Source organism: Oncorhynchus mykiss, chromosome 15 (assembly GCF_013265735.2).
Source record: "Oncorhynchus mykiss isolate Arlee chromosome 15, USDA_OmykA_1.1, whole genome shotgun sequence".
Classification (NCBI taxonomy): domain Eukaryota; kingdom Metazoa; phylum Chordata; class Actinopteri; order Salmoniformes; family Salmonidae; genus Oncorhynchus; species Oncorhynchus mykiss.
In genome coordinates, this window is record NC_048579.1 from 13,395,155 (window position 1) to 13,420,065 (window position 24,911).

The window sequence follows — 24,911 nt, forward strand, 5'->3', positions numbered from 1 at the left end:
TCAAACGTAGGAAATATGTTCCAATTCCGAATTTTTGTTAATATCCATTTGTCATGGATGTGATTCTTTGTATTCAGAAAAAAATAAAATAAAAACAAAGTCGTTATCATGCCCGGTTTGTCACCGAGGAAAGGGTGACAGTTGAATGACAATGCATAATTTTAACCTGACAAGGACTGAGCAGATGTCACGCATTTAAACAGCCCTAAATTCTTGTTTTCAAAATACTTGTCATTACACTAGAACACTGTATTGGCATATCAGCTTTTACGCGTTCTCCGTGCGACGTAAACAACGCTACGCAGTCTAACAAAATATGTTTCTACCGCGGGAAGAACGAGACTGTTGTGCTGTGCTCGATGCGGTGGTGTTCTGTCAGAGTAGCCTAGGCTACACAGAGAATATGCGTCTCTCTGCGTGTGTGCTGCGCTCTGCCGCAGTAGATGGGTTATGTTTTGTGAGCCTTGGTGGGCTGATCATTGACTGATTATAGACCTAGAATAAAAAAAACAGCCAAGACAACGAATTACCTGTTAATAACTGTGAAATTATTTGGACTTTGTTCTGTCTGCAGTTAAGCTATTCGTTGGTTTTCTTAAGTCACCATTTATATAAATGGGGTGTTAATTATATATATAAAAAGTGTAATTTTTAACAGTGAGGAGAAAATTATGCTTCTTACTGGGGAGTAAGACACACACAGCTAAAATATATCCTGCCGCCCGTTGTAGGCGATGACACAATCTACAAGCGCCCCCTCCCGGCCACTGAAGGGTGTGACGCGCTCTCTTAAAGGGGATGTCAGGAATACCGGAAATAACATTTAAGGTGGAACGGGGGAGATACAGGCGCACCATCTGGGCGTTCTGCAAGGGATCCATAGAGCCCGCGAGAGAGTTGGTGTCAGACAGGCTTTGGTGGTGTCATGTCTTTTGCTATTTAGTGTTTTCTACCCAAACACATTCAATTACATTGATAATATTGCCGTGTTTGAGTAGGCAGTGCGAGTTAGCTGCTGGTGGATTTGAAACTATTCAAGCTTCAATCTTGGGTCTATAACTAACTGATAGGTAGGTGCATGCCTGGATGGCAACAGATCAGAAGATGTTGTTGCATGAAGCTAAATGATGAACAGCAGTGATGCCCTATGACCCTCAAACTCAACTCTGGACCACGAAGCCAGTTCCACTGCATTAAAAAAAAAATCCTCTCGAAACAGAGATTGATTTAGACATGGGGCACCATGTGTGTGAAATTAATAATTAGGTCGAAGAGAAAGGCAGAAGGCTCCGGACCTCGTAGGGTAAGAGTTGAATACCCCTGCATCCTCTGTGGTTTAAACCTAATCTCAACCACCATTTCCTTTTTACCTCTGTTGATTTTTATTTTACATTTATTTAACTAGGCAAGTCAGTTAAGAACAAATTATAATTTACAATGACGGCCTACCCCGGCCAAGCACAAACCAGGACGACACTGGGCCAATTGTGCGCTGCTCTATGAGACTCCCAATCTTGCCGGTTGTGATACAGCCTGGAATCAAACCAGGGTCTGTAGTGACGCCACTAGCACTGAGATGCAGTGCCTTAGACCACTGCGCTACTCGGGAGCCCTATAACCCATGGCGTCTACTTGGCCAGCCTATACTCTCCACTAAAACGGTTACATAGCCTACATTACAAATAGCTTCCATAATAATCGAACAAAAAAGAACCGGGCCTATTCCAAACAAATTCTCAGTAAAATATCCAAGAAAGAATTGTGTAGTAAGCATAGAGGCAGAGGATGAATGCCAACTCTGAATATTTACTCAACAATAGCTAAAAGGGGCCATGGGCTTTGCATGGTAGGCCTCCACTTAGAAACAAAGTTATATCAAGAACTTAAAAGGGTTCTTCATCTGTCCCAATAGGATAACCCGTTTTGATTCTATGTATAACCCTTTTTACATTGAACCAAAAGGGGTTCTAACTGGTACCAAAGGAGATTCTCATATGGGGACAGCCGATTAACCATTTCCGAACCTTTTTTTCTAAGGCGGCATTATAGCCATTATATATCGGCAACCTGAACAGCGTGCTGCTGGTGTTATTTCTGTGACAACTCAATCTCACCTCAGACGTTTTTACTCCGCTGCTCTGGGGTTGACTCTACCAGACCCGTGTTCCCGCCAGCTGAGCAATGCGCACTCTGAGACAGTTACCTTGTCTACTGACGCAGCATTAAAACGTGTGTGATGCAGGATTTGAATGCGTGATAGGTTCAACTCAAGTCACAATCAATTCAGTTAGCTAAATGAAAGGAGACAGATCCAGTCTACCTAGATCAATGACTGCCTGTAGATTTGTATTTTCTGTTGGGGGCAATACATTTACAATAGCCAGTAAGATAAACACTAGACCTGGGCTATTTTCTTTTAAATAAATGAAAAACGTTTGACAAATTTAAGGAATCAATTATACTTTATTTCTAAATAAACAACTAAAAATGTTCAAAACGATAACCATTTTGTGAACATTAGCACATTGTTTCGTTTATTCATGTTCCTCATTGCTCTAAAACCAGCAAATTAATTTGATCCTATGAGATGCCACAATTTCTAGTTATAATTTATTAATCAAATAGTATCAAAAGGCCAACGCATAATTCAATTCAATAGGCACAATATTTGGTAAGATAATAGGCCTAAAACAACCGCATGAGCTACTTCCATGGAATTCCATTTAACATGGAATTTAACATCCATTTCAGACGTAATGAACTGTAATGTTTAACTTTACACAAAAATATTAGTCTATTTAAATAAATAAATAAATAAAAGCCCCACCTTTCATAAATGAACATGTTGAAAAAATCTGTAATCATTTACATGTTGAACATGACTCTAAACCAGACTATTCAACTCTTACCCTATGAGGTCCGGAGCCTGCTGGCTTTCTGTTCTACCAGATAATTAATTGCACCCACCTGGTGTCCCTGGTCTAAATCAGTCCCTGATTAGGGAGGAATCACCCACCTGGTGTCCCTGGTATAAATCAGTCCCTGATAAGAGAGGAATCACCCACCTGGTGTCCCAGGTCTAAATCAGTCCCTGATTAGGGAGGAATCACCCACCTGGTGTCCCAGGTCTAAATCAGTCCCTGATTAGGGAGGAATCACCCACCTGGTGTCCCTGGTATAAATCAGTCCCTGATTAGAGGAATCACCCACCTGGTGTCCCAGGTCTAAATCAGTCCCTGATTAGGGAGGAATCACCCACCTGGTGTCCCAGGTATAAACCAGTCCCTGATTAGGGAGGAATCACCCACCTGGTGTCCCAGGTATAAATCAGTCCCTGATTAGAGAGGAATCACCCACCTGGTGTCCCAGGTCTAAATCAGTCCCTGATTAGGGAGGAATCACCCACCTGGTGTCCCAGGTCTAAATCAGTCCCTGATTAGGGAGGAATCACCCACCTGGTGTCCCTGGTATAAATCAGTCCCTGATTAGAGGAATCACCCACCTGGTGTCCCAGGTCTAAACCAGTCCCTGATTAGGGAGGAATCACCCACCTGGTGTCCCAGGTATAAACCAGTCCCTGATTAGGGAGGAATCACCCACCTGGTGTCCCAGGTATAAACCAGTCCCTGATTAGGGAGGAATCACCCACCTGGTGTCCCTGGTATAAATCAGTCCCTGATTAGGGAGGAATCACCCACCTGGTGTCCCAGGTATAAACCAGTCCCTGATTAGGGAGGAATCACCCACCTGGTGTCCCTGGTATAAATCAGTCCCTGATTAGAGAGGAATCACCCACCTGGTGTCCCAGGTATAAATCAGTCCCTGATTAGAGAGGAATCACCCACCTGGTGTCCCAGGTCTAAATCAGTCCCTGATTAGGGAGGAATCACCCACCTGGTGTCCCAGGTATAAACCAGTCCCTGATTAGACAGGAACAATGAAAACACGCAGTGGAACTGGCTTCCAGGTCCATTGTTGAGTTTGATGGCCATATGTTTAGTCAAATACAATAGAGAAAACTCCATTAAAAGGGCTTGCTGTCTGCAGTGACTATGCTTGTGTAATTGAATGATGTAATTTGTGAATCTGTTTTAGTCTCCTTTATGTAGCCTGGTTTTAGTCGTGTGTGTGTGTGTGTGTGTGTCCTGTTTGTGCTGACTTAACGCTTCCTCTCCTAATAAATAAATAAAAAAGACTCACTGGCACTACCTGGAAAAATAAAGGACATGTTAAATGTACCAAGCTCAAAAGACAGTAAGTGAAAATAATGACCATGTACAAAGTACTGAAAACAGACCTCAGTTTAGCAGACAGTGCTTTATTATAGTAAAGCGAATGACGATGGAATGGAGTGTATTAGAATTATCAGCATTATGTGTCAAACAATAAACATCACAGAACATGAGTTAACATTTCTCACAGGACCACCGGCAGACAGCAACACACACACACACAATGCTTTAGCAATGTGTAGCAAGGACTCTGGGTCACCATTACATACCTCACAATTTCCACAGTTAAAACCCCATAAACCTCACCATCTGTCTGTCCTCATATCTGTAATCATTAACACCTAACCGTGTGACACACACACACACACACACACAAACACACAAACACACTTCATTCAGTCTTCCAGAATTCATACGTTAAAAAAATAAAACACTCAAACTGATACATTTACACCTTACAATATTTTCCAAGCTCATGTGTGGTCATTCTGAATGTAGATGGATGCACGTAGATGGGAAAAGTTTATTTTCACAAAATGTTGGGTTTAGTACGGCTTTTACATAGAGGAGGTTGAAGGATCAGCCAACGATGGACAAAACCAGCCATCTACGTCCCAGTGGACTGGGGAGCAGTGGAGAGGGTAGTCTATAGTAGGAGTCCAAGTCTGGGACATGGGAGCACCCTCTCTATGGATCGAGACACCATCTTCTCAGAGCAAAAACACATCTCTCATGGTTGAGGGCAGGGAGAGCTGACCCATGGGTGAGGGCAGGGAGAGCTGGCCCGTGGGTGATGGCAGGGAGAGCTGGCCCGTGGGTGAGGGCAGGGAGAGCTGGTCTGTGGGTGAGGGCAGGGAGAACTGGCCAGTGGGTGAGGGCAGGGACAGCTGGCCAGTGGGTGAGGGCAGGGACAGCTGGCCAGTGGGTGAGGGCAGGGACAGCTGGCCAGTGGGTGAGGGCAGGGACAGCTGGCCAGTGGGTGAGGGCAGGGACAGCTGGCCAGTGGGTGAGGGCAGGGACAGCTGGCCAGTGGGTGAGGGCAGGGACAGCTGGCCAGTGGGTGAGGGCAGGGAGAGCTGGCCAGTGGGTGAGGGCAGGGAGAGCTGGCCAGTGGGTGAGGGCAGGGAGAGCTGGCCAGTGGGTGAGGGCAGGGAGAGCTGGCCAGTGGGTGAGGGCAGGGAGAGCTGGCCAGTGGGTGAGGGCAGGGAGAGCTGGCCAGTGGGTGGGAGGTGGAGCAGGTAGACATTTCCTCTTCACCACTAATCCTGGGTCAGCTGTTTTAGGTTAAGGTTAGGGCTTAGGGTGAAGGTTAGGGAGCCGGCGTGCAGTGGTTAAGGTTTAGGGTGAAGGTTAGGGAGCCGGCGTGCAGTGGTTAAGGTTTAGGGTGAAGGTTAGGGAGCCGGCGTGCAGTGGTTAAGGTTAGGGCTTAGGGAACATGGAGCAGTGGTTAAGGTTAGGGTTTAGGAAACATGGAGCAGTGGTTAAGGTTAGAGCTTAGGGAGCATGGAGCAGTGGTTAAGGTTAGGGCTTAGGGAACATGGAGCAGTGGTTAAGGTTAGGGCTTAGGGAACATGGAGCAGTGGTTAAGGTTAGGGCTTAGGGAACATGGAGCAGTGGTTAAGGTTAGGGAACATGGAGCAGGCATGCAGTGGTTAGGGTTTAGGGAACATGGAGCAGTGGTTAAGGTTAGGGTTTAGGGAACATGGAGCAGGCATGCAGTGGTTAAGGTTAGGGTTTAGGGAACATGGAGCAGTGGTTAAGGTTAGGGTTTAGGGAACATGGCGCAGTGGTTAAGGTAAGGGTTTAGGGAACATGGAGCAGGCATGCAGTGGTTAAGGTTAGGGCTTAGGGAACATGGAGCAGTGGTTAAGGTTAGGGTTTAGGGAACATGGAGCAGGCAGTGGTGATGCAGCAACGTTAACATAAGATGGTGGAAGGGGAGTCTCGACTGCATCTGTTCCCTAAACAGTGCACTATTTTTGACCAGAACCTGGCTAACCCTAATCCTAAACCTAACCCTAAACCTAACCCTAAACCTTAATCCTAAACCTAACCCTAAACCTTAATCCTAAACCTAACCCTAAACCTTAATCCTAAACCTAACCCTAGCCCTAAACCTTAATCCTAAACCTAACCCTAGTCCTAACCCTTAATCCTAAACCTAACCCTAATCCTAAACCTAACCCTAAACCTAACCCTAAACCTAAACCTAATCCTAAACCTAACCCTAAACCTAATCCTAAACCTAACCTTAAACCTAACCCCAATCCTAAACCTAACCCCAATCTTAAACCTAAAAGGGCTCTTGTCAAAATTATTTCACTGTTACAGGGAATAGGGTGCCATTTCATTCAGATGCATTCAAACTTCGGAGGAATTGGTCAGCGGACAAACACGACGAACATCATTATGACAGTCACACAAACCACAACACACAGGTCCCTACTGAGCAGCGGGGAACGCAGGGTCAGATCAGCCCAGAGGCAGTCTCCACACCAAGAGGTAGACACACAGATCCAAGTTCAGATTTGCAGTACCACCTCCCCCCACCCCCCTAATGGTGAAGGTTAGGATTTGGGGAAGGTAAGCGCCATCTGTGCCTAATGACTAAGTTCTACCCATAACCTCAGCATCAGAGACGCCATTATCGTTTTTATGTTTGAAAACTGAACTAGTCAAAATAATAATACAACTGTATCAATTTGACTCAACAATAATATATTGAAAACACCTACTACACAGGAAGGGAAACCGCTGAAAATAAAACCCTGTTAAAATAACATTTGACCTTTGTAAAAAAACCAAAAGACATTAAAAAAGACAAATGAAATCATTTGGAGTATAAAGGCACACCTCTTACACAGTGTATATGATGAAAAGACAGTTTAAAGCTTGGTAAGGAGAGCCTGATGGGGTTATTAAGACTAGGAGAGTAACAATGGATCTAAACAGCCAAGACACAGGAGGGAGAAAGTGTGTTCCTGCAACATGTATTGGTTCTGTTTTTACAGTACATACAAGCAGTAGCATTCTTCATATAACACAACACTGTCATTAACTCAAACAGTGTTGCTTTAAAATACAATTATATTTCATGACTAAAATGCAACGTAAAAATATATGTGAATAGAATCTATGCGTCTAAAACAAACCATAATATATATTTATTTTTCTTGGGTTAGAACAGTCGAGAAGGATGACTTCACTGGTTTAGTAGGCTACCCATCACAGGTACAACACCAGACAGATTCTTCTCTGGTACAAGTCAGAGCTATATAGAGATATATCTATCTATCTCTGGAACAGGTATAATGATATTATGTCACCCATTAAAACCACGTCACCCAGCCGTTTCCCTTGTTAAAACCACGTCACCCAGCCGTTTCCCTTGTTAAAACGTCACCCAGTCTTTTCCCTTGTTAAAACCACGTCACCCAGTCGTTTCCCTTGTTAAAACCACGTCACCCAGTCGTTTCCCTTGTTAAAACCACGTCACCCAGTCGTTTCCCTTGTTAAAACCACGTCACCCAGTCGTTTCCCTTGTTAAAACCACGTCACCCAGTCGTTTCCCTTGTTAAAACCACATCACCCAGTCGTTTCCCTTGTTAAAACCACATCACCCAGTCGTTTCCCTTGTTAAAACCACGTCACCCAGTCGTTTCCCTTGTTAAAACCACGTCACCCAGTCGTTTCCCTTGTTAAAACCACGTCACCCAGTCGTTTCCCTTGTTAAAACCACGTCACCCAGTCGTTTCCCTTGTTAAAACCACGTCACCCAGTCAGGATCATATGCATAACATTTGGTTACTTTTAGTATCTGTGCAAAATATAAAAATGTACCACCTCAATTCAAACCCGGCGAAACTCAATCTGAGATAAAACAACCTTTCAACAACGACGCAACAAAAGTCTGAATAACAGGCAGACAACAAGGTTAAAAGGAGAGGCTGACAGGTTGGCATGACATCACCACTTAAATAACAAAAGTCGATTTTCCTACAACCCAGCCCCTTCCTTTCCTTTCCTCTCACGAAACACGGACACACAGCCGACTCAGGCCTGAACCTTGTATAGAGATCTTTGACTGTCTCAGGGCTCTCCATCTCAGTCCTGGAACGCTAATAGTCGTGAAGGCTTTTGTTCCAGCCCTGCTGTAACACCGAATTCAAATAACTAATCAAGGTCTTTTGTCTGGACCACAATAAGCTGAATCAAATAACCAACTAATTAAGGTCTTCTGTCTGGACCATAACAAGCTGAATCAGGTATATTAGTGCTGGACAGGAGTAAATAAAGCCTGCATACTCAGTACTCCTCCATGGCCGGGGTTGGAGACCCCTGACACAGACAGATGTGGGTAAGACTCTGGTTCAGGCTGGTTCGAGACCAGAGGTAAACAATAGGCCGTCTGTATCTGTCCTGAAGGCACCACTCCTCGTTCTCTGCTGCGCACTACACTCAGGCCTGGTCCCAAACCCACCTCTAGTCCCTCCTACACCCCTATCAGACATGTTGGGCATGAGTTGGATAACTCCAAACAGTGCTTTTGTTGTGGTGCATGTAACAGAACGAGAGATCATATCTCTAACATAAAAGTGCAACAATTTGTTTAAGGTGCTGATGGCAATTCAGGTTCAAAGGTCCATGAGGTATCATACCATCGCCCTGCCCTGTCCCACAGGAAGTCAGACACACCAACTTCCTAATACCCTTTCCTGGTACCCTGCCAGAATGACATAAACCCGATCAGTCAATGATGTCGTAAATCTCTAAAGCCTAATGGAACTGAATGAAACTGTTGGACGAGTCAGACCTCGTGACATTTCTGGTCTACTCTCTGTCCGTCCTTCCAGGTACCCTGCTATTCTCCTCTCTGTCCGTCCTTCCAGGTACCCTGCTATTCTCCTCTCTGTCCGTCCTTCCAGGTACCCTGCTATTCTCCTCTCTGGCCGTCCTTCCAGGTACCCTGCTATTCTCCTCTCTTCATCCTCGCTATTCTTAACTTGTACCCAGCCAGCGCTCTCACTACTACCACCAACACACACACACACACCATCTCCCAGTCTTACTAGACGCAGCTTATCCTAACGTCTCTCGTATGGAGGGAGTGATGGATGAAGGGACAGATAGGACGGTAGCTTTGGCTTGGGCAGGGCTAAATGGCAATTGGATGGTCTGGCCGATGGCCTATTGGACTAATACTTCCTACTTCCTGAAGACGAGTGAATGGTTTGGACTAGCCTCAAGGTGCACTTCTTGTTTACTTCTACCTGTACTATTTACTCCGAGAGTGACCTCACTATTGTTATCCAATCACTGAGCCCTGTTCTTCCTCATTCTAACCCCACCCCCTCCCAAAGGGGAATACAGAGCAACAAACAATGCAGGGTGAGGACATGGTGTAAAAAAAACTAGATTCCCAAAGTACACAAAACAAATACAAAAGTACTGACTAGAACACCGCGTAACAGAGATCAAGTCAAAAGAGAAGATACACCTATTCTCCGATCACACCTTATGGTCCCGCGTAACAGAGATCAAGTCAACAGAGAAGATGAATGTAAACAAATGATGGTTTTAGCTGCAGAGGGACACCCCTGCTAAAGGAGAAATGGAGAGAGAGATAAAAAAACCACCTCCACTCTCAGCCAGCCAGCCAGCCCCCCCCCCCCCCCCCCCCCCCCCCCCCCCCCACTCCCGGGGGCTATGAGAGAATAGTGGTGATGAAGTCGTAGAACCTCTTGGAGTACTGCTCTGGGTTCACCGTGGAGATCTCCGCTCCCGCCTGCAGGGGGAGACACATGGTGGAGGAGTCAGTCAAGGGAAGACACACAATCACACAAAAATCACACCAAACGAGGTGTAGACTCCCTCACTCACTCACTCACTCACTCACTCACTCACTCACTCACTCACTCACTCACTCACTCACTCACTCACTCCGTGTTTGACGGTCTTGGCAGCGTGAGCGGCCTTCTTCTTGGCATCGTAATGCTGCAGAATATCAATGACCGCCATGAAGTACACCTCCTTCCTAGGAGCACCTGGACACACAGACACACAGGATTATCCCTACACCTACTGGCTAGAAACACCTGAACACACAGGACTATCCCTACACCTACTGGCTAGAAACACCTGAACACACAGGACAATCCCTACACCTACTGGCTAGAAACACCTGAACACACAGGACTATCCCTACACCTACTGGCTAGAAACACCTGAACACACAGGACTATCCCTACACCTACTGTCTAGAAACACCTGAACACACATGATTATCCCTACACCTACTGCCTAGAAACACCTGAACACACAGGACTATCCCTACACCTACTGGCTAGAAACACCTGAACACACAGGACTATCCCTACACCTACTGGCTAGAAACACCTGAACACACAGGACTATCCCTACACCTACTGGCTAGAAACACCTGAACACACAGGACTATCCCTACACCTACTGCCTAGAAACACCTGAACACACAGGATTATCCCTACACCTACTGCCCAGAAACACCTGAACACACAGGACTATCCCTACACCTACTGCCTAGAAACACCTGAACACACAGGACTATCCCTACACCTACTGCCTAGAAACACCTGAACACACAGGACTATCCCTACACCTACTGCCTAGAAACACCTGAACACACAGGACTATCCCTACACCTACTGCCTAGAAACACCTGAACACACAGGATTATCCCTAAACCTACTGCCTAGAAACACCTGAACACACAGGACTATCCCTACACCTACTGCCTAGAAACACCTGAACACACAGGACTATCCCTACACCTACTGCCTACAAGGACTGTCATCTATACTGTTGATCTAGTTGGTATTTCTCACCATCTCCTGAACCCCTCCCTCTCCACTCACCATCGTTGCTCTTGATGGCATAGACGTCTATGGTGGGGTCAAACTCCCCAGGGGACAGGGGCTTGGTGCTGTCCAGGGTGTTACTGGGGGAGTCAGGGGGAGTGCCAATCCCTCCGTCACTCTCCCCCTCATCGTCCCCCTCGTTATCCTCACTCTCCACCTCCTCCTGCTCAGCCCGCTCCACATCATGGATCCCCACCAGCAGACTGTAGTCCATCAGCTTCAACTGGGCCAGGAACTGGAGGGAGGGAAATAACATGTGTTGAGGGAGACCGGATTAATCCAGACCCAAGTATTAATTCACTCACATCAGAATAAATAACAGAACCACACACACACACACACCTCCACGTCTTTACGTAGCTTCTCCAGGAACATCTTCTTGTTGTCGTCGTCGATGCAGATCTTCTGTCCATCGTTGATGAAGTCGTTGTCCTTGTAGGTGGGCAGCTCCTTGGCCTGAAGCCCCACACAGAAACACAGTCAGGACAGCAGAGGACACACCTGGACTCTACAGCTATTCACACTAATAAGGAAAAGTACCAGGGTTTACACTCTTTAAAATGACCCTCTGACTCATTGAATAAATTGACATGAATCCTGTTTTTCTGTGACACCCTCAGTTTGAAACAGACAGTGGGAGCTCTATGGGGCTTGTGAGTTTCCATTGGGCCATCTGGCTGCAATACCATGTGTGACATGGGGTCTGGGGGCGCTTGTGTGTAAAGTGAGGCATTATTCTGTGGAACTGAGGAAGGAGTGAGCAGGAAATGAGGTCACAGCAGCAGCTCAGCTCAGGGAGCTGACAGAAGCAATACTACAGCGGCACCAGGAAATGAGGTCACAGCAGCAGCTCAGCTCAGGGAGCTGACAGAAGCAATACTACAGCGGCACCAGGAAATGAGGTCACAGCAGCAGCTCAGCTCAGGGAGCTGACAGAAGCAATACTACAGCAGCACCAGGAAATGAGGTCACAGCAGCAGCTCAGCTCAGGGAGCTGACAGAAGCAATACTACAGCGGCACCAGGAAATGAGGTCACAGCAGCAGCTCAGCTCAGGGAGCTGACAGAAGCAATAGTACAGCAGCACCAGGAAATGAGGTCACAGCAGCAGCTCAGCTCAGGGAGCTGACAGAAGCAATTCTACAGCAGCACCAGGAAATGAGGTCACAGCAGCAGCTCAGGGAGCTGACAGAAGCAATACTACAGCGGCACCAGGAAATTAGGTCACAGCAGCAGCTCAGCTCAGGGAGCTGACAGAAGCAATACTACAGCTGCACCAGGAAATGAGGTCACAGCAGCAGCTCAGCTCAGGGAGCTGACAGAAGCAATTCTACGGCAGCACCAGGAAATGAGGTCACAACAGCAGCTCAGCTCAGGGAGCTGACAGAAGCAATTCTACAGCAGCACCAGGAAATGAGGTCACAGCAGCAGCTCAGCTCAGGGAGCTGACAGAAGCAATTCTACAGCAGCACCAGGAAATGAGGTCACAGCAGCAGCTCAGGGAGCTGACAGAAGCAATACTACAGCGGCACCAGGAAATGAGGTCACAGCAGCAGCTCAGCTCAGGGAGCTGACAGAAGCAATTCTACGGCAGCACCAGGAAATGAGGTCACAACAGCAGCTCAGCTCAGGGAGCTGACAGAAGCAATTCTACAGCAGCACCAGGAAATGAGGTCACAGCAGCAGCTCAGCTCAGGGAGCTGACAGAAGCAATTCTACAGCAGCACCAGGAAATGAGGTCACAGCACCAGCTCAGCTCAGGGAGCTGACAGAAGCAATTCTACAGCAGCACCAGGAAATGAGCCACACCCACACACCCACACACACTGAGCCAAGATCTAACACACAGAAATGGATACACACATAGAATAGTTACAGATGGACACAAATACACACACAGCAACAAACACACAGACCACAAACAATGCTGCCAAGGTCGAGGCACCCTTGTTGCTCACTCAAATGGATGAACGTTGTAATAATGTGGAGTCAGAAGGAAGAGACACTAGTACCAGCTACAGATATCAATCATCCTGCTAATGACATCCATTCCATATATCCATCCACCCATTCTGTCCATGCATCCTTAATCTCTCCCACCTTCCTGATCAACAATAGGGCAATGATCAGTTCAGGTCAGTACAGACAAGCCCATACAAGCATCACATACTGGGGTGACATGGTAGAGAAGCAGAACAGATGAAGTAGGATGAAAACAGCCAAGAAAGAGAGGGGGGGGAGGGGGGGGGGGGACAAGAGAGAGAGGGGGGAGGGAGAGAGGGGGTGGAGAGAGTGAGAGAGAGACAAACAGAGAGAAAGACAGGGGGTAGAGAAAACAAGAGAGAGGGGGTGGAGAGAGTGAGAGAGAGACAAACAGAGAGAAAGACAGGGGGCAGAGAAAACAAGAGAGAGGGGGTGGAGAGAGTGAGAGAGAGAGACAGACAGCGATAGATTATTGGCCCAGTGCACAAGGTCTTCAGTCAGGTGACCGGAGTTGGTTTTTGAATGGCATTATCATATAACTACAGGAAGTTTGTGACACATCGGATGTGACTGACGTCTCTCGACAGTGAATCCGCCTCAGCTTGGGGAGAGAGAGAACAGGAGAACTGCACCAGATCACCAACTGGACTAATACCCAGCACAACCTCCAGGTAAATAAAACCAGCCTGTGTGGCTCAGCTGTGGGTACGATTCCCATGGGGGAAAATGGATGCACTCAAGTCGCTCTGTAAGTCGCTCTGGATAAGCGTGTCTGCTAAATGACAACTGGAGTGTGATTGGTAGTCAGGAAGGAGAGGCCTGGTGGTGCTCTGGTCTGGGCATGCTCAGACAACAGCTGTCCCAACCAATCAGCTACACACAGACTGAATGGTCCTCCGTGTCAGCTACACACAGACTGAATGGTCCTCCGTGTCAGCTACACACAGACTGAATGGTCCTCCGTGTCAGCTACACACAGACTGAATGGTCCTCCGTGTCAGCTACACACAGACCATGTCTGTGAAAATACTTTAAGCCAGGGGGTGTAGTGCACTACGTAGGGAATAGGGTGCCACTTCAGATGCACCCACACACACACACAGGTACAGCATTTCAGTTTATTTATTTAATTAACCTTTATTTTACTAGGCAAGTCAGTTAAGAACAAATTCTTATTTACAATGACGGCCTAGGAACAGTGGGTTAACTGCCTGTTCAGGGGCAGAAGGACAGATTTTTACCTTGTCAGCTCAGGGATTTAATCCAGCAACCTTTCGGTTACTGGCCCAACGCTCTAACCACTAGGCTACCTGCCTCTAACCACTAGGCTACCTGCCTCTAACCACTAGGCTACCTGCCTCTAACCACTAGGCTACCTGCCTCTAACCACTAGGCTACCTGCCTCTAACCACTAGGCTACCTGCCTCTAACCACTAGGCTACCTGCCTCTAACCACTAGGCTACCTGCCTCTAACCACTAGGCTACCTGCCTCTAACCACTAGGCTACCTGCCTCTAACCACTAGGCTACCTGCCTCTAACCACTAAGCTACCTGCCTCTAACCACTAAGCTACCTGCCTCTAACCACTAAGCTACCTGCCTCTAACCACTAAGCTACCTGCCTCTAACCACTAGGCTACCTGCCGCTCCAAAATATGTCATAAGTGTGTTTATGAGAGGAATGGGAAGTGAAAGTGATTGGTTGAAGGTCAATAAGCCATAAAGGAAAAGGGCAACAGTATGAAAACGTTCCAGAATAAACCAGGTCCATCTGGCTCTTTACTAGGAATCCTGTAGCCGTCATTACATGAATCTGAAGAAAGTTATGAAAGTAAAATGAGATACGATTGATCTGATATATTGAGTATGACTGGCCTTGGTTCTACAATACGATTGATCAGAGACAGAGAGAGAGAGAGAGAGAGAGAGAGAGAGAGAGAGGGAGGGAGAGAGAGAGAGAGCAAGAGACCGACAGAGAGAGCGAGAGAGAGAAAGACAGAGAGAGACAGAGAGCGAGAGACACAGACAGAGAGACCGACAGAGAGCGAGCGACAGACAGAGTGAGAGAGAGCGCAAGAGATAGACAGAGAGAGACACGGACAGAGAGAGCGAGAGAGAGACAGAGAGAGACACGGACAGAGAGAGCGAGAGAGAGACACGGACAGAGAGAGCGAGAGAGAGACACGGACAGAGAGAGCGAGAGAGAGACACGGACAGAGAGAGCGAGAGAGAGACAAACAGAGAGAGCGAGAGAGAGCGACAGACAGAGAAACAGACAGAGAGCGACACAGACAGAGATAGAGACAGACGAGAGCGAGAGAGAGAACGACAGACAGAGTGACAGAGAGCGACAGAGCGAGAGATAGCTACAGTTGAAGTCGGAAGTTTACATACACTTTAGCCGAATATATTTAAACTCAGATTTTCACAATCCCTGACATTTATTCCTAGTAAAAATTCCCTGTCAATTAGGATCACCACTTTATTTTAAGAATGTGAAATGTCAGAATAATAGTAGAGAGAATGATTTATTTCAGCTTTTATTTCTTTCATCACATTCCCAGTGGGTCAGAAGTTTACACACACTCAATTAGTATTTTGTAGCATTGCCTTGAAATTGTTTAACTTGGGTCAAATGTTTCGGGTAACCTTCCACAAGCTTCCCGCAATAAGTTAGGTGAATTTTGGCCCATTCCTCCTGACAGAGCTGGTGTAACTGAGTCAGGTTTGTAGGCCTCCTTGCTCGCACAGGCTTTTTCAGTTCTGCCCACACATTTTCTATGGGCTTTGTGATGGCCACTCCAATACCTTGACTTTGTTGTCCTTAAGCCATTTTGCCACAACTTTGGAAGTATGCTTGGGGTCATTGTCCATTTGGAAGACCCATTTGCGACCAAGCTTTAACTTCCTGACTGATATATTGAAGCAACATCTCAAGACATCTACATAATTCTCCTCCCTCATGATGCCACCTGCAGCAAAGCAGCCCCACAACATGAGGTAGGAACCCCCGTGCTTCATGATTGGGATGGTGTTCTTCGGCTTGCAAGCCTCCCCCTTTTTCCTCTAAACATAACAATGGTCATTATGGCCAAACAGTTCTACTTTTGTTTCATCAGACCAGAGGACATTTCTCCAAAAAGTATGATCTTTGTCCCCATGTGCAGTTGCAAACCGTAGCTTTTTTATGGTGGTTTTGGAGCAGTGGCTTCTTCCTTGCTGAACGGCCTTTCAGGTTATGTCGATATAGGACTTGTTTTACTGTGGATATAGATATTTTTGTACCTGTTTCCTCCAGCATCTTCACAAGGTCCTTTGCTGTTGTTCTGGGACTGATTTGCACATTTCGCACCAAAGTACGTTCACCTCTAGGAGACAGAGCTTGTCTCCTTCTTGAGCGGTATGACGGCTGTGTGGTCCCATGGTGTTTATACTTGCATACTATTGTTTGTACAGATGAACGTGGTACCTTCAGGCGTTTGGAAATTGCTTCCAAGGATGAACCAGACTTGTGGAGGTCTACAATTATTTTCTGAGGTCTTGACTGATTTATTTTGATTTTCCCATGATGTCAAGCAAAGAGGCACTACGTTTGAAGGTAGGCCTTGAAATACATCCACAGGTACACCTCCAATTGACTCAAATGATGTCAATTAGCCTATCAGAAGCCATGACATCATTTTCCAAGCTGTTTAAAGGCACAGTCAACTTAGTGTATATACATTTCTGACCCACTGGAATTGTGATATAGTGAATTCTAAGTGAAATAATCTGTCCGTAAACAATAGTTGGAAAAATTACTTGTGTCATGCACAAAGTAGATGTCCTAACCGACTTGCCAAAACTATAGTTTGTTAACAAGAAATTTGTGGAGTTGTTGAAAAACAAGTTTTAATGACTCCAACCTAAGTGTATGTATGTAAACTTCCGACTTCAACCTGTATATAGATAGGATATAGATATAGCATGCCTGGCCTTGGTTCTATAATATGATTTGATAGGATATAGATATAGCATGCCTGGCCTTGGTTCTATAATATGATTAGATAGGATATAGATATAGCATGCCTGGCCTTGGTTCAATAATATGATTAGATAGGATATAGATATAGCATGCCTGGCCTTGGTTCAATAATATGATTAGATAGGATATAGATATAGCATGCCTGGCCTTGGTTCTATAATATGATTTGATAGGTAGATAGATTGAGCATGCCTGGCCTTGGTTCAATAATATGATTAGATAGGATATAGATATAGCATGCCTGGCCTTGGTTCTATAATATGATTTGATAGGTAGATAGATTGAGCATGCCTGGCCTTGGTTCAATAATATGATTAGATAGGATATAGATTGAGCATGCCTGGCCTTGGTTCAATAATATGATTAGATAGGATATAGATATAGCATGCCTGGCCTTGGTTCTATAATATGATTTGATAGGTAGATAGATTGAGCATGCCTGGCCTTGGTTCTATAATATGATTTGATAGGTAGATAGATTGAGCATGCCTGGCCTTGGTTCTATAATATGATTAGATAGAATATAGATTGAGCATGCCTGGCCTTGGTTCTATAATATGATTTGATAGGTAGATAGATTGAGCATGCCTGGCCTTGGTTCTATAATATGATTTGATAGGTAGATAGATTGAGCATGCCTGGCCTTGGTTCTATAATATGATTTGATAGGTAGATAGATTGAGCATGCCTGGCCTTGGTTCTATAATATGATTTGATAGGTAGATAGATTGAGCATGCCTGGCCTTGGTTCTATAATATGATTTGATAGGTAGATAGATTGAGCATGCCTGGCCTTGGTTCTATAATATGATTTGATAGGTAGATAGATTGAGCATGCCTGGCCTTGGTTCTATAATATGATTAGATAGAATATAGATTGAGCATGCCTGGCCTTGGTTCTATAATATGATTTGATAGGTAGATAGATTGAGCATGCCTGACCTTGGTTCAATAATATGATTAGATAGAATATAGATTGAGCATGCCTGGCCTTGGTTCTATAATATGATAGGTAGATAGATTGAGCATGCCTGGCCTTGTTCCTTACGTCTCTTACGTGTTTCATGGCGCAGTAAAAGCGCGTGGCGATCCGCAGCGTTTGCAGCCTTTGCTGAACATTAGATTTGGGCCGCGGGGGCGCATCCTCAGGAGGGCGTGGCTGCTGGAAGAGGGGAGCGAGGGGGGGGGGATGGAGGAGGAGAGAGCCGGGGAAAGGAAGAAAGGAAGTTGAAAGGAAAGATTTGAAGAAATACAAACTGTATTAGTATAAAGCGCGGCAAGGAGAGAGAGCTTCTGAAAGAGAGCACAGCCTGGCAAGTGTTGGTGGAAAAGCCACGGTCGCAGTTTAAATTCCCACAGGGACCACATACAAACTAAATGGTCTTCGCAAGTGGCTTTGGAGCAGAGCGTCTGCTAAGTGGAATATATTTGAAGTGACATCATATCTCACCATTCTAGCTGGAATGGCAGAGTATTCAACACATGAAGCCATGTCAATCACATCTGTCAAATAGAAATCCAGGTTGGATGTGAGGACAGCAGCACGGTGATGTTGTCCGGGGTGTTGGAGAAACACGCCTGGAGATGCAGGGACATGCAGAAGACATGCATGAGAGAGCGAGAGAAGGAGCATGCAGCCAGCCAAGAGTGCTTGTTGTTTGTGTGACACCGTACCGCCGTTACACACACACACACCTCAAGCGATCCCGCTCAACATACACACGGAGTCGCGCACGTGTATGTTGAGCGGGGTCGTTACCCCACCCCCTACCTGCCCGTTACACTCAAAATACACACGACTCCGCTCAACACACACACACACACACACACACACAGTTATTGTGGTCGTCGTTGCTGTAGTAAAATGAACACACGCGCGACCCCACTCAAAACACGCGCGACCCCACTCAAAACACGCGCGACCCCACTCAAAACACGCGCGACCCCACTCCACACACACACACACACACACACACACACACACACACACACACACACACACACACACGACCCCGCTCAACGTGTGCGCGTGACCACACCCACACAGTTATTGTGGTTGTAGTTGCTGTAGTAAAATGAACAAGTCCTTCCATATCTTGGCTAGTGTTATCACTGATCTGGCAGTAGTAAGCATCTGCTTCTCCATAGAACTCTGTTCTCTTCCTCAGAGAACCCTGCTGGTTCTCCCGGCCCAGATTCTACTGTCGCTAGGGGAGTCTCTCACACACCTACAACAGAAAAACACACAACTCTCTGTCCTCCACACACACACACACAACTCTCTGTCCTCCACACACACAGTCCGAATACAGTATACCGCAAAGTTCAGTCTCACACGCCAGTTCACATCACACTCAGGTGACACTCAGAATCTTTTCCACACTGCAGGTTAAGTTCCTGCCGTTTGTACAACTACCATTGGCTGAATCAGAGCCATGTACTTCAAATGTATGACTATGGGCTGAAACATTCATTCATTCACTCCCACTCAGAGAAAGTCTGCTCTCATTACCAGAAAACCGCCTCATACAACTAACAGCATCTGATCAAATAATCTAGCAATGTAAACACACACACACCAAGCAGGGGACGCAATGGTACTGCTGTAACGGTAGTAAAGTGATGGAGCAAACGGAACTGAAGACACAGAGCATGCAACAGTATGGGGGAAGGTAACGGGCAGGTAGGGACAAGTAGGGGGGAGTGTAACGGGCAGGTAGGGGGGAGTGTAACGGGCAGGTAGGGGGGAGTGTAACAGGCAGGTAGGGGGGAGTGTAACAGGCAGGTAGGGGGGAGTGTAACGGGCAGGTAGGGACAAGTAGGGGGGAGTGTAACGGGCAGGTAGGGACAATTAGGGGGGAGTGTAACGGGCAGGTAGGGGGGAGTGTAACGGGCAGGTAGGGGGGAGTGTAACGGGCAGGTAGGGGGGAGTAGGGGGGAGTGTAACGGGCAGGTAGGGGGAAGTAGGGGGGAGTGTAACGAGCAGGTAGGGGGAGTGTAACGGGCAGGTAGGGACAAGTAGGGGGGAGTGTAACGGGCAGGTTGGGGGAAGGTAACGGGCAGGTAGGGGGAAGTAGGGGGGAGTGTAACGAGCAGGTAGGGGGAGTGTAACGGGCAGGTAGGGACAATTAGGGGGGAGTGTAACGGGCAGGTAGGGGGGAGTGTAACGGGCAGGTAGGGGGGAGTGTAACGGGCAGGTAGGGACAAGTAGGGGGGAGTGTAACGGGCAGGTAGGGACAAGTAGGGGGGAGTGTAACGGGCAGGTAGGGGGGAGTGTAACGGGCAGGTAGGGACAAGTAGGGGGAGTGTAACGGGCAGGTAGGGGGGAGTGTAACGGGCAGGTAGGGGGGAGTGTAACGGGCAGGTAGGGACAAGTAGGGGGAGTGTAACGGGCAGGTAAGGGGGAGTGTAACGGGCAGGTAGAGGGGAGTGTAACGGGCAGGTAGGGACAATTAGGGGGGAGTGTAACGGGCAGGTAGGGGGGAGTGTAACGGGCAGGTAGGGGGGAGTGTAACGGGCAGGTAGGGGGGAGTGTAACGGGCAGGTAGGGGGGAGTGTAACGGGCAGGTAGGGACAAGTAGGGGGGAGTGTAACGGGCAGGTAGGGACAAGTAGGGAGGAGTGTAACGGGCAGGTAGGGGGAAGGTAACGGGCAGGTAGGGGGAAGTAGGGGGGAGTGTAACGAGCAGGTAGGGGGAGTGTAACGGGCAGGTAGGGACAATTAGGGGGGAGTGTAACGGGCAGGTAGGGGGGAGTGTAACGGGCAGGTAGGGACAAGTAGGGGGGAGTGTAACGGGCAGGTAGGGGGGAAGGTAACGGGCAGGTAGGGACAAGTAGGGGGAGTGTAACGGGCAGGTAGGGACAAGTAGGGGAGAGTGTAAGGGGCAGGTAGGGACAAGTAGGGGGGAGTGTAACGGGCAGGTAGGGGGAAGGTAACGGGCAGGTAGGGACAAGTAGGGGGAAGGTAACGGGCAGGTAGGGGGAGTGTAACGGGCAGGTAGGGACAAGTAGGGGGGAGTGTAACGGGCAGGTAGGGGGGGGGGGGGTGTAACGGGCAGGTAGGGTGGAGTGTAACGGGCAGGTAGGGGGGAGTGTAACGGGCAGGTAGGGGGGAGTGTAACGGGCAGGTAGGGGGGAGTGTAACGGGCAGGTAGGGGGGAGTGTAACGGGCCGATAGGGGGGAGTGTAACGGGCCGGTGTGGGGGGAGTGTAACGGGCCGGTGTGGGGGGAGTGTAACGGGCCGGTGTGGGGGGAGTGTAACGGGCCGGTGTGGGGGGAGTGTAACGGGCAGGTAGGGGGGAGTGTGTAACGAGCAGGTAGGGGGGGGGTGTAACGGGCAGGTAGGGGGAGGTGTAACGGGCAGGTAGGGGGGAGTGTGTAACGAGCAGGTGGGGGGGGGTGTAACGGGCAGGTAGGGGGGGGATAACGGGCAGGTATGGGGGGGGTGTAACGGGCAGGTGGGGGGGGGGGGGGGGTGTAACGGGCAAGTTGGGGGGGGGGGGGGGATAACGGGCAGGTAGGTGGGGGGGGGTGTAACGGGCAGGTAGGAAGGGGGATAACGGGCAGGTAGGGGCAGGGGTCTTAACAGAAAAGGGTAGATGGTTTGAATACCCCCCCATGTAGTTGAAGACAGAATGGCAGGTCAGGTAGGTAATGGACAGAAGCTGTGTTGGTTTAAATCACCAGGGCTGAACACACAGCTCCCTCCCGCCCTCCACATGGTTGTATAGGACAGGGAGTGGCCAGGAATCAGAATCCATACTCAGTGTCTATATAAATACATTAAACACACCGTGTATAGGTCCAGAGCTGGTTGTGTGTGTGTGTGTGTGTGTGTGTGTGTGTGTGTGTAAATGACTGTACCTTCTCCTTGTCGCTGGCCTCCCTGGCCACAGTGGAGCCCTGACAGACAGAAAGATGACATTTTATCATTGATTTCCTTTTGTAAGCCTGTAATCCCTCCCTCCCTCCCTCCCTCCCTCCCTCCCTCCCTGCACCTACCTTCAGATCATATTTTTTGTAGACGGGGAGGCGGTGGGAGAAGATGTTCCTGGTGACGATCATGTAGGTCTCGTCTCCGTCCACCGTGAGGCGGTACATCCCCAGGAACTGAGGCAGCAGCGTGTTGCCATGACACTCCACTATGAACTAGGAGGGGGGGCACTCACTTTGGTACTTCTTTAGGCTTGTGTGTGTGTGTGTCTGTGTGCCTCTACCTGGTGGTACTTCTTGAGGATGTTGTGTGTGTGTGTGCCTCTACCTGGTGGTACTTCTTGAGGATGTTGTGTGTGTGTGTGTGTGTGTGTGTGTGTGTGTGTGTGTGTGTGTGTGTGTGTCTCTACCTGGTGGTACTTCTTGAGGATGTTGTGTGTGTGTGTGTGTGTGTGTGTGTGTGCCTCTACCTGGTGGTACTTCTTGAGGATGTTGTGTGTGTGTGTGTGTGTGTGTCTCTACCTGGTGGTACTTCTTGAGGATGTTGTGTGTGTGTGTGTGTGTCTCTACCTGGTGGTACTTCTTGAGGATGTTGTGTGTGTGTGTGTGTGTGTGTGTGTGTGTGTGTGTGTGTGTGTGTGTGTGTGTGTGTGTGTGCCTCTACCTGGTGGTACTTCTTGAGGATGTTGTGTGTGTGTGTGTGTGTGTGTGTGTCTGTCTCTACCTGGTGGTACTTCTTGAGGATGTTGTGTGTGTGTGTGTGTGTGTGTGTCTCTACCTGGTGGTACTTCTTGAGGATGTTGTGTGTGTGTGTGTGTGTGTGTGTGTGTCTCTACCTGGTGGTACTTCTTGAGGATGTTGTGTGTGTGTGTGTGTGTGTGTGTGTGTGTGTGTGTGTGTGTGTGTGTGTGTGTGTGTGTGTGTGTGTGTGTGTGTGTCTCTACCTGGTGGTACTTCTTGAGGATGTTGTGTGTGTGTGTGTGTGTGTGTGTGTGTGTGTGTGTGTGTGTCTGTCTCTACCTGGTGGTACTTCTTGAGGATGTTGTGTGTGTGTGTGTGTGTGTCTCTACCTGGTGGTACTTCTTGAGGATATTGTGTGTGTGTGTGTGTGTGTGTGTGTGTGTGTGTGTGTGTGTGTGTGTGTGTGTGTGTGTGTGTGTCTCTACCTGGTGGTACTTCTTGAGGATGTTGTGTGTGTGTGTGTGTGTGTGTGTGTGTGTCTCTACCTGGTGGTACTTCTTGAGGATGTTGTGTGTGTGTGTGTGTGTCTCTACCTGGTGGTACTTCTTGAGGATGTTGTGTGTGTGTGTGTGTGTGTGTGTGTGTGTGTGTGTGTGTGTGTGTGTGTGTGTGTGTGTGTGTGCCTCTACCTGGTGGTACTTCTTGAGGATGTTGTGTGTGTGTGTGTGTGTGTGTGTGTCTGTCTCTACCTGGTGGTACTTCTTGAGGATGTTGTGTGTGTGTGTGTGTGTGTGTGTGTGTGTCTCTACCTGGTGGTACTTCTTGAGGATGTTGTGTGTGTGTGTGTGTGTGTGTGTGTCTCTACCTGGTGGTACTTCTTGAGGATGTTGTGTGTGTGTGTGTGTGTGTGTGTGTGTGTGTGTGTGTGTGTGTGTGTGTCTCTACCTGGTGGTACTTCTTGAGGATGTTGTGTGTGTGTGTGTGTGTGTGTGTGTGTGTGTGTGTCTGTCTCTACCTGGTGGTACTTCTTGAGGATGTTGTGTGTGTGTGTGTGTGTGTCTCTACCTGGTGGTACTTCTTGAGGATATTGTGTGTGTGTGTGTGTGTGTGTGTGTGTGTGTGTGTGTGTGTGTCTACCTGGTGGTACTTCTTGAGGATGTTGTGTGTGTGTGTGTGTGTGTGTGTGTGTGTGTCTCTACCTGGTGGTACTTCTTGAGGATGTTGTGTGTGTGTGTGTGTGTGTGTGTGTGTGTGTGTGTGTGTGTGTGTGTGTGTGTGTGCCTCTACCTGGTGGTACTTCTTGAGGATGTTGTGTGTGTGTGTGTGTGTGTGTGTGTCTGTCTCTACCTGGTGGTACTTCTTGAGGATGTTGTGTGTGTGTGTGTGTGTGTGTCTCTACCTGGTGGTACTTCTTGAGGATATTGTGTGTGTGTGTGTGTGTCTCTACCTGGTGGTACTTCTTGAGGCTGTTGTGTGTGTGTGTGTGTGTGTCTCTACCTGGTGGTACTTCTTGAGGATGTTGTGTGTGTGTGTGTGTGTGTGTGTGTGTGTGTGTGTGTGTGTGTGTGTGTGTGTGTGTGTGTGTCTCTACCTGGTGGTACTTCTTGAGGATGTTGTGTGTGTGTGTGTGTGTGTCTCTACCTGGTGGTACTTCTTGAGGATGTTGTGTGTGTGTGTGTGTGTGTGTGTGTGTGTGTGTGCCTCTACCTGGTGGTACTTCTTGAGGATGTTGTGTGTGTGTGTGTGTGTGTGTCTGTCTCTACCTGGTGGTACTTCTTGAGGATGTTGTGTGTGTGTGTGTGTGTGTCTCTACCTGGTGGTACTTCTTGAGGATATTGTGTGTGTGTGTGTGTGTGTGTGTGTGTGTCTCTACCTGGTGGTACTTCTTGAGGATGTTGTGTGTGTGTGTGTGTCTCTACCTGGTGGTACTTCTTGAGGATGTTGTGTGTGTGTGTGTGTGTCTCTACCTGGTGGTACTTCTTGAGGATGTTGTGTGTGTGTGTGTGTGTGTGTGTGTCTGTCTCTACCTGGTGGTACTTCTTGAGGATGTTGTGTGTGTGTGTGTGTGTGTGTCTCTACCTGGTGGTACTTCTTGAGGATGTTGTGTGTGTGTGTGTGTGTGTGTGTGTGTGTGTGTGTGTGTGTGTGTGTGTGTGTGTGTGTG

General features: G+C 47.9%; 1 protein-coding gene and 1 pseudogene across 3 annotated transcripts in view; both read right to left on the reverse strand.

The window, feature by feature from the left end:
- Positions 1–4,298: 4,298 nt before the first annotated feature.
- LOC118938788 lies at positions 4,299–5,766 on the reverse strand (annotated as a pseudogene).
- Positions 5,767–6,938: 1,172 nt separating this feature from the next.
- LOC110515851 (phosphatidylinositol 5-phosphate 4-kinase type-2 alpha-like) overlaps positions 6,939–24,911 on the reverse strand; it is a 49,954-nt gene continuing 31,981 nt past the window's right edge. The window contains exons 5-11 of one of the 3 annotated variants that reach the window (XM_036943733.1): positions 22,136–22,282; positions 21,998–22,036; positions 18,192–18,296; positions 11,471–11,584; positions 11,126–11,363; positions 10,173–10,276; positions 6,939–10,017 (exon numbers count right to left, since the gene is read on the reverse strand). In XM_036943733.1, the coding sequence (XP_036799628.1) occupies positions 9,937–10,017; positions 10,173–10,276; positions 11,126–11,363; positions 11,471–11,584; positions 18,192–18,296; positions 21,998–22,036; positions 22,136–22,282 (828 nt within the window). In that variant the 3' untranslated portion in view covers positions 6,939–9,936. Of the gene's footprint in view, positions 10,018–10,172; positions 10,277–11,125; positions 11,364–11,470; positions 11,585–18,182; positions 18,297–21,997; positions 22,037–22,135; positions 22,283–24,911 lie in introns of all 3 variants that reach the window. The other 2 variants (XM_036943732.1, XM_036943734.1) reach the window with 2 other exon arrangements.